Genomic DNA, 14,081 nt, shown 5'->3' with positions numbered 1-14,081 from the left:
GACCCTTTAATACAGTTCCTCATATTGGTGACCCCCAACCATAGTTACTTGGCCATCATTGGGAAGAGAGGACCCTCGGTCTAGCAAACTTTATATGCCCCAGTACAGGGGAAAGCCAGGGCCAAGAAGTGGGAGTGGGTGGATAGGGGATCAGGGCAGGGGGAGGGGGGAGGGTATAGGGGACTTTTGGGATAGCATTTGAAATGTAAATGAAGAAAATAGCCAATAAAAATAAAAACAAAACAACAAAACAAAACAACAAAAAAACTTACTCCTAAGTAAAAAAAAAATAGAGAAATTGGTTATGATACAAAAAAAAAAGAAAAAAAAAGAATTGTAAGTTTGCTACTGTGGTGAAACATAATGAAAATATCTGATATACAGGACATCGGATATATGACCCAGAGGTTGAGAACCGCTGAACATATCTGTAAGTGGGAGTTAGGGAACAGGTAAACAACTGGGGTGTAGAAGGCTCTTTCAATCTGTAAAGTTTTAAATGTCCTAGACATGGGGATCGTAAGAACTGAAGTGGAAAACCCACAGGGGTTTTCCTGAGAGAATTCAAGACACATCCAGGAGGATGGTGTAATGAAGCAATGTTTTGGAAGAGGCAGAAGAAAGGATCCAAAATAAGATTTGACTAGGATATCCCATTGAGATGTTTCCAGCTAGAAGTGGGAGTCAAAAGTGTAGTTTTCTGTGACGTGAAAGAGAAAAATAGGTCCGATATCACAGAGGCATCTGAGTGTCACAAACATGAAATAGCATGCCCGGAATCCAGAGGCCACTTACTGGGAGTGCCAGGATCGCAAAGGAAAGGACGCCACAGCAAGGACCTCAGGGCAGGAGCCACCTACCCTGTCTTGTGACTTTCCCTTCATTGTAGCTTTCCCTTTTATTCTTAATCAGCTTACATGGTTGTGTAACTGTTCCCACAGACTCCGATAACTACCCAACATTCCAAAGTCAGATCAATAATCATCAAACACTGCTCTGAGCTTGCCTACAGGATAAAGTGCAAACCATTCTTAACCCTTCAGTCTGGTCCTACACAGCTTTCCAACCTTATCTCGCGGTCTAGACAGACACACAGGACTAGACAAGACTCCTTCCCTCATTATCCTCCACGATTCTCCCTGATAGCACTGCCTCTCTAGGCTGGTGGTCTTTTGGTGGTCACCGGAACACGAAGCTTAAGGCCTCTGAGCTCGGGCTAATGCTCTGTGATCCTTCTCGGTTAGTTGTAATTCCTCTCTAATAAAGGGCTCGGCATCTTTCTTTATTTGCCATCAGGCCCCGCAAAACGAAGCCGCTTGGAGCGAGGTCACCGCTCCCAGCTCTTACTCCAGCGACGGCCACATCAGCCATCCAGCAGACACTGGTTAAAATTTACCCCAGACGAGCACGACTAACTACCCAGAAAGCAAGTAAAAATGAAAGCACCTAGGGGAAGATGCGCAAGAAACTTGCTTTCCCGCCAGGCGCTCAAAACTCCGCCTGCACCCCCCAACGCCGCCCCAGACCAGTTCCAACTGGATTTCTTCGGGCAGCTCGAAAGCCAAATAGAATTTCGGCCCTTTCCCGGCCCCAGCCAATCCCCGCAGCCCCTCGGGCTCCCAAACCTTCCGGACCTCTGATTAGCTGACAGATCTGGCCCGGGGGCGGGCTTAGAGCGGCCTCCCTGAAAGGGTGAAGAGGGAGGTGGGGCCGGGCCGAGAGGCCACTGCGCAGGCGCCTAAGAAGACGGATAAACAAACAAATAAAACCCACTGCCCCGGGGCCAGCCCGGATCCCCGCCTCCCGGGTCCTCCCGGGGCTCTCCGCCCTCGCGTGCGTCTGGGCACGTCCCCCCCCCCCCCAGTGGCGCGTTCCACGCACGTCCCCGCACTTAACCTGTGCGCGGCCGGCGCGGTGCTGGCGGCAGGGAGCGCGAGCCTGCACCCGCAGCCCCGCGGACCATGACTTGCTACCGGGGCTTCCTGCTGGGCAGCTGCCGGCGCGTGGCGGGTGGCCGCGCGGCTCTGCGGGGCTCGGGCTCGGGCGCGGACGGCCGGCGGCACTTGGGGCACGGGCAGCCGCGCGAGCTGGCGGGCGGTGGTAGCCCCGCCGACGGCGGCTTCCGCCCCTCGCGGGTGGTGGTGGTGGCGAAAACCACCCGCTACGAGTTCGAGCAGCAGCGGTACCGCTATGCGGAGCTCTCGGAGGAGGACCTGAAGCAGCTGGTGGGTCCTGGCGGGGGACGGCCGGTACTGGGGGTGGGGGTGGGGGGCGACGGGCCACAGGACACCCCCAAAGCCCGACGACCTTCCTCCGATTGCCTGTGGGGCCCCTCGAGCATGGGACTGGGGCGCCCTGAGCCTGCCTCTAATTAGAGGGGGCTCCTGGGACTTGGGAAGCCACGTGTGTCCTCGCTCCCGCCTCGGTAGCACGGACTCCCATCGCTGAGAAGATGAGGGTTGTTCGCCCTGTTTGTCCTGGGGACCTCTCCCCAGGCCACCGGGAGAAAGGAAATTCTCCAGCACAGCCACTGGCGGCGGAGAGAGGGCCGAGGTGCCGCGGTCACACCCCCTTCTCGCCTGGGGACAGAGGCCTGGCCAGGGAAAGCCCTGCTGGATTGTGGTCGCCTGTCCCTCCAGGGTCTCTTACTGCTTGAAAAGCAAGCACCTGGGACAGCGAGGCAGGAAAGCTGACCCGAGATGGGTTTTTGTGTTGGAAGGTCAGAAAAGGAACAAGTATGCAGGCTAATCGAAGGCATGAACCCTGAAGTAACAGGGCCTCCGCCATACACCGTATTTGGTGTATTTACTAATAGCGTTGCCAGGTATGCAAACCCATGCGTGTATGTATGTGTGTGTGTGGGAAGGATTGAACCCAGAGTTCGAGCGTCCCCATTTTTGAAAAAAAAATTTGATTTTGTGCTACCCAGTAACTTTTGGGAAATGGGCTGTTAGCAGTTTATTTAGGACCCCCCCCCCCCATTATGCCTGTAATTGTTGACTCCAGACACCCGAAGGCTTTAGACTGAATTGTATATAAGCATTATTCAGTTATGTACAAGAATAAGTAGGCTGGCTGTTCTAAAATGATGCCCGTTACCTTCACATTTTTATTTTAGAGACAGGGGAAACAAATTGTAAATCTTTGCCTAGCTGCTGCGTCTTGTCAGTATTGTTTGGCAAGTTGACAAGGGTAGAAATCAGTGCAAATTTTTCTCTTTCCCCCAAGTGTTTGAAAGTATTTCTAGCAAACATTTGCAGTCTTTAGCAGAGTAGCAGCGGTTTGGCTGGCATAGTTTGTGTAGTTGAGTGAAATGAATGCAATGAAGTGGGGGATTGTGGGCTCGATGAGAGTGCTTTGTTTCTATTTTGGAAAAAGAGGCGTGTCCTTTTGGTTACATGCCCGACTCTGCAAGGTTCACCTTTTAGAAATTGTGAAATATCATGTATGCTTAGTCTCACACAATTTTATCTGAGCGTCTCTGGATTTAAAATAGTACACACAAGGAAAAGCAAACCAACAGAAGTGAAGGGGGACTCTCAGCTCTACCCCACAGAGGGTGGGATTGAACGCCAGGAGCGCAAGGCTCTCCCTGGTTGGATTGACTGATATCCTTTGTGCTTTTTAACGTCTCTGACCCTCATGAGTGAAACAAAAACGTTTGTGTTGCAATGCTAGCTTTCAAGAGTTTCACCTAGTTCCTGATGGGTTGGGCTAAATAGCTTCCAAGGTCCATTCTGGAGCCGGCATTTTGAAATTATTTCAAGGATTCTGGAAACGGGATGGCATTTGATTTGAGATTAACTCTTGTATCTCTGACGAGATGGCCCATAATAAAACTTCTTAAAATGTAGGGGTAATCGGTGTCTTCAAAAACTTGGAACTCCCTCTTTGAGTAGAGAAGCCTCCTAATGTTTGTCACTGGGTGATGCAGTTAGTCAGGCCAGCTTTGAAGTATGGGCTCTACAGCAGTCTTGTGATCACCAAGAGACTGCAGTTTTATTGTCTCCCTAACTTACTGATATGATGTCAGGACAGTATTTGCAGTGAGATTGCTTTAGATATACCTCTGATAAGAACAGCTCAGGAATACTAGGCTTTGTGAAGTTCTACGCCATGAAGGTAGGAACAGAAAGAATTTTATGTTATTTACTATATTGTTGGGGGTCAAACTGACTCATGAATTGGTTATAAAAGAAAATGCCCAAGGTCTTTCTTCAGGCCACTGCTACCCTGGCTACTGTTTCCATAATGTTATGGCAACAAGATTTGTATGAAAGCATTCTCTTTTTTTAACGTGTGTGTGTGTGTGTGTGTGTGTGTGTGTGTGTGCGTGCGTGCGCGCTCGTGCAGAATAGTTCTCTATTTGGAGGTCCTTGTTAAAATGAAAATAATAGATGAACAGATGACGTCTTCAGTAGTTTACTCTCAGGAAGCTCTGGATTTCTGACTTTGTGAAGGTAAAGAGTTACATGAAGTATCTTTTTAATCCATGAAGCCAGGATTATATCCTTTAGCTTGGGGCACATTTTGACTTCTCAATTAATCTCCCTGGTAGTTTTGCATCATTTCAGAGTTTTGCCTTTCTTCCCATTGAGTGGTTAATGACTTATCTTGGGGGACGGAAGACTTCTAGTTAAGGACTTTGCTTCCAAGTCCTGTGATCTTGCAAAGGCATAAACGACTCCTCCAGCCTATTTGTGCCACCAGAGGTGAGGCTGAAGGCAGAGGCAGGGCTCCTGACTGGACTCCTTGACAGTCACATGTTAGACACAACAAAACTGATCTGGCTAGGATATTATTGCCCAAACTACACTTTGTTTGCCAAAGAAAAAGTATTATTTAAAATACGTAATTGTACCAATCAGATAAGAAAGGGGCTGTTTTCACTTTGCCTCCTCTCATTCTGTTAGAATTTCAGAGGAAGCATCTTTAGTGGCTTTCTTTCTTAGATACGATAAGACAAAGTAAGTTCACTTAATGACACATCTTTTGGATTAAATTATTTCTGTTTATTGCCTTGGTAGCTGGTTCTTACGTAGAGATGTAACGACTTGCTTCTGTTTCCTCTTGTTCATACACACACACACACACGCACACACAAGCAAAATGGTATGTCTTAGGTTATGGTAGTTTGCAGATAACTCTCTTCTGCACAAATGCAGTCAGCTGTGTAACTAGTCACCAAGTTAAAGAACGTGCCCTGGTATCCTGCCAGGCAGGGCCTGCCTCCTCACCGACCCTTCTTGTTATCAGCTCTCCCAGCCTCAGGCGCCTGAGTGCTCTATCTGAGGCTGAACACCTGGCCCCTTGGCTCCTCAGCTTCTCCGTAAGCAGAGGCTCCCTTCAACCCGAAGAATGCACTGAAGTGCAGATTCCTGACCTCCCTTCCCTCTCACGGTTCTGATTCAGTGTAGAGAACCCGCGCTTTGTGTCTCTGAACCATGCGCCTAAAATTACTATGGGTGACTCAGAGATATACATGTTTTCTGTCTTCCAATTCCTGTTCATCCTTTGAGGGAAGGTTCAGCCATAACCGTTTAAGAAGTCCTTGATATTTGCCTCTGCCTACCAAGCTTATGTTAAATATTATAAAGACATGATGAAAAATGCCAATCTGTGATGATTTCTTACTTAGGGTCAGGTGTTCTATCTTGCTCATTCTCCCTACCCTTCAACCCATCCCTACCCTCATCCAGATCATGGGGAAATGATTCTGATCTTGGTCCTCTTCTTCCTGAGGCTGGTGCCAGCTTTTTCACATCGGGCCTAATTGCCATCCATCTGTCAGTACTCCATATTAGCCTGGTAAGGCAGTGATCACCAACATGGGCTCTCTAAAGGAGTTTCAGGCTAAGATGTTTGAGAAACAAATTAAACAAGTGATGGTTTTGGTGTCAGCCTGTCCGAAAAGATGTCAAGTATAGCATAATGTGGAAAATAGAGGCTGAGAGTATACCTCCTTCCACAAATATTTGCATTCAGAGGAAAAGATTGACGTGCAAACAGTATAGTTTCCTCTCTTCTTCATCTTCCTGCTCTGAGCAGCTTGTCTGCCTGCTGGGTCTTCTCTTAAGCCGAAATAAGATTGTCCCTGAGCTTTCAAGAAGACGAAGCTTGAATGTCACTGTAGCGGAAATGCTCCGATCTTTTTAGTCTTCACTGTTAGCTGCGTTGCCTGGGGGAGTGCTAACTGCAAGCCTGTGGCCAACCATACATGTGTCAGACAGAGGCTTTGCCTTCTAAACCCTGGTCGCCCTTCCTGGGGTCTGAAGTGTGGGAAGTCAGTTCTGTGTAGACCCAAGCCTTTTGTTTATTGCTGCATGTTTACATCGTGACCAGAAAAGTTGAAGTTGGCCTCACTTCACTTTTACTGATAAGTCACAGAGGTATATAATTTTAAATACCAGCCTCTGCGACAGGTAATTTCATGCCTTAGAGGAATTATGCTTTGTTTTTTTTTTCTTTATGATGAACCGTTAGATATGCATCATGTTGGAGATTTGACCCATTTTTGCAACAGATTGGAATTCACGCAAGGATGGGTCACCTAGTGAAAATGTTCTTATACTTAAAGTGACATTGATTTGGACATTTCCAAAGCAGGTAGCTTTTCTAAGATCACCAAAATGAACTAAAAACTTGTTGGAGTTAACGCTTGTGACGTGCTAATTAGTTCATTTGACACTGCTGGCATCAAACCCAGGGCCTCATGCACGCTATGGAGGGCTCTGCCACTAAGCTGCATCGTCCCCAGCCATGCGGAGTCGGTGCCTGTTTTTTGTTTTGTTTTGTTTTTTGTTTTGTTTTGTTTTGTTTTTTTGTTTTGTTTTGTTTTCCTTTAAAGTAGTCGCTTGGAAGCCCCTGCAGTTCTGGAGCGCTGCCTCTTTCACGAAGCATGTCTGTAATAGAGTCTATAACTTAAAAATCCACGTTATAAACACCCCAGGGCTTCCCAGAGGGCCCAGTGGGGAAAGCAAGACTGAGGACAGGAGTGGGGCATCCAAGGCACACAGTGGGAGAAGAGAACCGACTTCTCAGGTTGTCCTCTGCCCCCACCTGCGTTGCTGGCACATATCCAGTAAATAAAAGTGTGGCGTTGTTTAAATGAAAACGTGTTAGGGATAGTTATACAGTATTATCAGCGCCCTGAAAGCTTTCGGTTGACTTATGTGCTCTCTCAGTGGTTTTATTTAGTGCATGCATTAGTGAGTGAGTGGTAGAGCCAGGTGAGGACACTCGGAAGAGGTGGTTCTCTCCTTCCATGCTACGAGTCCAGGGTATCAACCTCAAGTTGCCAGGCTGAGCTGGGTGTCTTCACCCTCTGAGCCAGCCCACCAGCCCGACTTAACGTGTTTGATAAATAGCTATTTACCAGGCCATGTACTGAACCAGGGACACTCCCCCCCCCCCCCCAAAAAAAAAGATTGTTTCCAGAGTTTGGAAGAACTATTACATAGTATTCTAACTCTGTAGATAAAGTGGTCCGTGAGCATCCAGAAAAGAAAGAATAATTAGGAAGGGTAGAGATGAAGGAGGAAAAGACCTATGGTTTATTTTACAACTTTTACATACATTTTTTAGTGATATGTTTAGGTCTCCAGCTATGAAATATTTCAAGCCTGTAGAAAAGTTTCACAGTAGCAGGATCCCAATGCATTTAATTACTTAGACTTAGCAGATTCAGCTTTCCGTATTTGCTTTAGAGCTTTTAAGATGGATGTGTGTCCTGCACACACGAGTCAGGCCGGAAGATGACGTTGGGGGTTAACCTCAGAAACATTTTCCAGCTCCTTCTCAGAGGAGGTTTCTCATTGGTTTGGAGCTTGCCCCTTAGGCTATGCTGGATGGTAGTAACCCACAGGGATTCTCCAGTCCCTGCTCCCCAGCTCTGGGATCCGAAGTGAGGGCCAGCATGCTCAATTTTTCACTCAGGTGCTCGGGATTGGATGAGGTCCTCATATTGGTGTAGTAAGTACATTCCCAAATGTGTCTGTGCCCCTGCTTGAATGTATGTATGTATGTATGCATGCATGCACGTATGCAGGTATGTAAACATGCATGTATGTATGTATGTAAACATGTATGTATGTATGTATGTATGTAAACATGCACGCATGTATGCATGTATGGTAACTATTAGTAACTATTAGAAGTATAGTCCTATCCATCCAGCTGGTCTTTCCTGCTCCCACCGTTTCACGGGTGATCTCTACTAGTTTGAAGGTGCTAGGTATATACTATTATCATGCAGATGGTTTTATATTGATATGACTCTCCACAAATAGATATAACGTTCATGCATCTTTAAAAAGGTACAGTAATGATGTAGGTTTTAGAACATGTGCCTAGTATTTACAAATTTGCATTTCTTACTATTTTTTTCTTTAAGTTACCTGTATTGATACAAATGAATTAACTATGTAGTAATTGCTACATAGAGCTTCTTTTTTGGGATAATTAGGTTGTTTGCAGTTTTACTTTACTTTTAAAAATGTGATTATTACTGTGTGTGTGCCTGCATGCATAGTCTGTGTGGGTGCACATGCCGCAGCATATAGGTGGAGGTTAGAGGACATCTTGGTAGAGTTGGTTCTCCCCTCCCCCTTGTCCTGTGTTTAGGAAGGGAGCGCGGGACCAAGCTTGAGTGATCAGTGTCTCCCGTGCCTGGCCGTTCTGCTAGCACCAGTCTTCATTACTGTTCAGGACAATTCTAAGTAAAAGTAAGCGTCTCACATGCATTGGATGGGTTTCCTAATCTGAGGTTATCACCAACACTTAGCAAGGTTTAGCACTTGCCAACATTAGAGAATGAAATAACCCTTTATTTTTTGGGATGTTACTCAATATTGAAGGATGGAAGGATTTGTGTGTGTGAAGAGTTGAGACCAAGGAGTGAAGTTCATCTTAGAGCTAACAAAAACCAAGACTTTATGATCCAGTGAAAAATTTCACATTGTGACTCAGTACCATTGGGAATAAAATGCTACAGGAAACAGTTTCACCTGATTAGAGTATACTTTATTTTCTGCTTAATCAGAATGTTCTGACTATAATGTATTGCAGGGGCATAATCAGAGAGGTAGGCTGGACAAGATGGACGGACATTAACTGTGATTTTGAGAGTTAGCGTTCTCTGCTAAAGCTCTCCAGAGTTTTTTGTCAGTAAGTCTCCCTTCATAGGAGTAGGGTGTGGGGTGGGTAAGGTCTTGACTCTGAGTATTTGGGGTATAGGGTGAACGAAGATGACATTTCTGGTCTTGATTAGGTTGGGCAGGAGAGTTGATCAGACTTTTAAGGAATTAGTTTAGAAAACCCACAGGCAAGCTTTTACGTTCAGCTCTGTAAGAGCTGATGTAGTCCAGAGCTGAAGATGGCTGGCCGTGTAGAACTCGACACAGTTTGGAAAAAGTTCATGTGGAGCAATAGATAAGCTGGCTGACTGGCTGTGGAGGTGGAATGTGAGAGAAGACTTGAGGGTGACTGCTGGGTCTGGTCAGTTATCTAAAGAAATGAGGCCTTATTTAAGAGGCGTGCAGCTCTCATCACACGTAACAGTGGGGCCCTGTAGGTGCTTAGATATTTTAGGGTGAGACATTTGAAAATTAGAGTCTGAATCAAAAGAGTTTGAGCTGCCAGGACAGATTTCAGTTACTAGTCCATACTCTGGCAGCCAGGTCCCTGGGTTGGAGATAACTCAGGAAAGAAGTGAGCAATGCTAAGAAGCCCGAGGTGGGCCTTGAGCTTACTCAGACACTGGGAAACCAGTCCTGGGAAGGGAAGTTAGAGCCTGTGAGATAAAGTAGAGGAGAACGATCGGGGTCAGGGAGTTTTAGTCAGATGAGTCTGCAGAAGGTGGTGCTGGGGGTCAAGCAGTTGGTTCTGTAGCTGTCGAAAAGGCCTGGTACCCCACCCCCACCCCCACACACTGCCCAGGCAGCTTTGAGTAATAGCAAGCCACCTGGTTAAGTGTGTAAAAGGATGCTTGAACCATCCTTAGTGAGTTTACACTTTGATTATCTTACACAGCTGTGTTTTTCATGTGTGGTAAGGAGACTCTTTATTGACCTTTCATGGAAATTAAAGAGTCCAGAGTAATAACACTTGATGGACCCGTAAAGCAAGGCTTAAAAATTTGTAATTATAATGAGTTTAAGGCAAGTTCAGAAGTAAACATGCTGAACTCCGTGTAGAAAATTGCTCAAAATTGCTCACATAAAACCTCTGTAAAATGTGGCCAATCTACCCTCAATTTTCATTCTCTGATACTGCTGTGTGCGTTAACTGCAAGGCAGAGAGGGAAGGGCTGTTGGGCTTGGGTGGTTTCTGTAGGAGAAGCTGTGCTGCTTATCATGAGATATTCTGTCTGTAAATGTTCTTCTAGATTCTTCCGCTTTTTCCAACTTGAATAATCATTCTATTTATTTCTTTAATGGAAATAAGGCAGGCATTTTTGAAAAATACTATAAATGGATATGTTTTTGAATATGTAATATGGACCTTTACAAAGTTGAGAATGAAATCTAAATTTCTCGAACTTTGAAATTGTCAACCATTTTACAAGAATTCATACTTGATTTTTTTTTTTTTTCTAATTAAGGTGAGTTTTTTAGGTGTTTAAGACCACATTATTTTCAGGGATATATAACTGTCTGTTCTACCAGTTTGTGTTTTACCACTAGTGTGAGTACTGCTTACATGTTCAGGATATTCTAGTTGCTGTTCCTAACGTGTTTCCGGAAATGTTTCGCCATGTACCTGATTAGTGTGGCTAGTCCTTGTTAGTGAACCCAGCTCTTCCACCAGCTACACCAGCTACTCCAGCTACTCCACCAGCTACACTAGCTACTCCAGCTACTCCACCAGCTAAAGAAAATACTACGGGCAATTGCATTCTCTGGGAGAATGTTGGTCCTCAGGTAGCGAGTGTTTTCACACGGAGAAATTTGAGATAAGACCTGCTGCTCCTTGGCTAATCTTTGTCTTAATTCCTGCAGCCTGCTGAGAACCAGGAAGTAAGAAGAGAAGTTTCTCAGCCTGTTTATAAGTCTTTTGTTCCAGAGTGTATGTTCATACAATGCAAACCAAAAATTGGGACAAAAGAGCCAATATTTGGACAGATTATTGAAGTCTGGAGGCCAGAAAGGTTCTATTTCTAGCAAGTTAGAAATGATAAATTTGATGACAGCATTCTGAAAGACTTATTGTCCCTTTAAAATGCTTGTCAGCATTCTGGACTATTTGTAGTCTCCATTTAACAAATGTCCACTTAATAAATATAATTAAGCTTAACTAATATTTAAATAAACAGTAGTTGGGTACTCAAATCTTTGTGCACATTACATTTTTAAAATTTTCATTTCTAGCTTTGTAAAGTGTTCACTCCTAAAGTGAAATCATGTGTGGTGTTACTATAAAAAATGATACATACCCTCCACTTGGCCTCTCCTCAGTGTTGTCAGCGTTGCAGGCAGCCTCTCGCCCAAGTTGCCCTTGGAATCTGCGCATGCACTGTTGTTGCTTTCCTGAGACATGGATCCCTAGCAGACCTTCCTCCCCCCAAAAACCAAAACATACACGAATGAGTGAATGAATGAATGAATGAATGAATTCACTCAACAAATGCTTATCCAGTAATCAGATCCTGAGGGTACACAGAACAACAGAAGATCACTGCTGTATTAATTTGTATTGTAGTAAGGGGACATGAACAGGTTTTTAAGAAATACATGTGTGGTAATTTTAGATGTAGCAAATTCAGTGTGGAGGGAGTGAATAGACTTTGGGAAAGGGTAATTGGCTTTGCATCAGTGAGTGATAGGCTCAGGGCCTCAGCTTTGTTAGAGTTAAGCTGTCATCATACTGCAAGGCTGAGGGGAGCCAGGGTTCTGGGTGGAGGTGGGAGTGGGGTGGGGAGTGGAGGAGGGGTTGGGGGGGTATTGTAGCAAGTGCAAAGACAAGAGTGCAGGGAGTTACCACCGGTGTGTCAGAGTGAGGGCGTCTGTGGGGAGCAGGCTGGAGGGCCAGGCGCCAATAGGGAGCTGAGCAGAGTCTGTGCGGTTGTCCACACTGTGGTAAAGCTGAGTGTAAACGTGTGCAGGGATGATGCCTAGCATTGGGTAGTTGAATGTGGGGATAAGGAAGGAGGTGGTCTCAAGTGTGACTCCATCTTGACCAAGCTGTCGTCATGTAGTGAGGAGTCCTTAGAGAAGAAAATTAAGGCTTGGCTTTAGACATATTAAAAGAGGCATGTGGGCCAATTTGTGTTGAGTCCAAACTCTTTAGAGCTTGGGACTGCAATTGGGAATCGTTCTTTTGTAGTTCTGGAACAGGGTGTCACGGAGGAGAGGGTAGACAAGGAAGGCCTTTTGGTTCATCCTTGAGGGGTGGTCAGTGTGAAGTTTTATATCTTAGTAATGAGGGACAGAAGCCTCATGGTGAGCACTGTGCTTGTCCTTAATCAGAAACCAACAATTTGAGTTCATTGGCTGTGAGCCACCATGTGGGTGCTGGGAATTGAACCCAGGACCTCTGGAAGAGCAGTCAGTGCTCTTAACCTCTGAGCCATCTCTCCAGCCTCGAGTGAAGGATTTCTAGTTACCACCGTGCTCACTGCCGCTTTGGGCTGAACGTGATGATTCTAATGGACAGCAGCTCCACTTATGGCTGTCTGATATAATTTAGTATTCATCTATTAATTTTCATGACAGCCAGATGTATTTCTTTACTCTTTTAGGGTTCATACAGTTCTTTTAAATATAGAAGAAGGAAAACGTGCTTTAAACAATTCTTAGTGCTGTATTTGCAAAGAAAATACTGGGAAGGAAGGCATCCAAGTATTAACATTTAATCATGCCTAAGAAGTAAGACATTTGATTTTGTTTTACTTAAAATGCCTTTTACATTAGTGTTATGTTTGTAATCTTGCAAAAGCAAAATACAGTTGTCAAAATAAATGAAGTATTCTTTTTTTTTTTCTTCACAAGTACAGTACCAGGCAGACATGGTGGTACATGCTGGTATTAGAAATCCTGAGTGTAAGTTTGAGGCTATCCTCTGCTGCACAGTGAGATGGTGACTCAGCTGTTCCCTAAAGTAACCTACATACTAAATCATGTTTTGGAAGTTAATTTTACTCTGTAATTAAATAGTGATACCATTTAGATTTTATATTGGACACATACTTTACATGTTACTTTTTAGATTATTTGTGTTTAGAGTATTGAGGGTAAAACGATACTACCCGAATCACTCGGAAGAACAATGCTTGAAGAATATATTTCTGTACATCTGAACAGTATCCTTTCTCAGAGACATACCCAGCTCTTTCCTATATGACGCAGGGCAAAGTACAAACTGGGTCCATAAATGTGAACACAGGCAGCAAATCCAAGTGGGCCGAAGGTCAGCAGCTAACTGCCTCTGACAGAGATAGCTTGTCTTTGGCCCACAGATAGCCACATGTACCCTGGTAAAGACATTTAAAAAGCCATATAGAGTGTGCCTTTTGGAAACTGTTGACTGCATAGTTCACAAAACCTGATTTGTATTTGGTACTAAAGTTCTGATTTTTCTGACGTCTGGCCTTTAGTTGAATTTGAACTTGTAGTTTCATAGACAGTTACTAACATGGGCCATGAATTTTTTTTTTTTTTATTTTATGTAGGGCTTTTAAATGACATTGTGTTATATGTAATATTTTGATGTAAAATAGCATTTCTTCTTTTTTGTTAGCTTGCTTTGAAAGGCTCGAGCTACAGTGGACTACTTGAGCGACATCATATTCACACCAAAAATGTAGAACACATAATTGATAGTTTACGGTAAGTCCAAGCGATGGGCCCTTACAGGGGATTTTTATATTCAGGATTTCTGATCTCATCTGTACTAGCAGCTAATTCTCAGACTGTTAGTAAAACTTGACACATTTCCAGAAAATTATATTGAGATTAAAGGACCAGATTTTACCATTTTTCTAAGGAAATTTCTGTCTTACTGTTAAATTTCAAATCTTTGCAGTAGCTTTTTCCTAGAGAGCAGTGTTTCCTCCATTTGCTCGGTATTCCGCTGGCTTCCACTGT

At 44.6% G+C, this 14,081-nt stretch overlaps 1 protein-coding gene across 2 annotated transcripts in view; it reads left to right on the top strand.

Annotated features, from left to right (window-relative positions):
• The first annotated feature begins 1,741 nt into the window (after positions 1-1,741).
• The window catches only part of Nadk2 (NAD kinase 2, mitochondrial), a 40,584-nt gene continuing 28,244 nt past the window's right edge, over positions 1,742-14,081 (top strand). For both annotated transcript variants that reach the window (XM_021183623.3, XM_021183622.3), the window contains exons 1-2: positions 1,742-2,225; positions 13,735-13,823. In XM_021183623.3, the coding sequence (XP_021039282.1) occupies positions 1,962-2,225; positions 13,735-13,823 (353 nt within the window). In that variant the 5' untranslated portion in view covers positions 1,742-1,961. The remainder of the gene's footprint in view (positions 2,226-13,734; positions 13,824-14,081) is intronic.

The sequence above is a fragment of the Mus caroli genome, unplaced genomic scaffold (assembly GCF_978045245.1).
Source record: "Mus caroli unplaced genomic scaffold, Mus_caroli_1 scaffold_16, whole genome shotgun sequence".
Lineage (NCBI taxonomy): Eukaryota > Metazoa > Chordata > Mammalia > Rodentia > Muridae > Mus > Mus caroli.
This window is presented reverse-complemented; position numbering and strand designations above follow the sequence as displayed.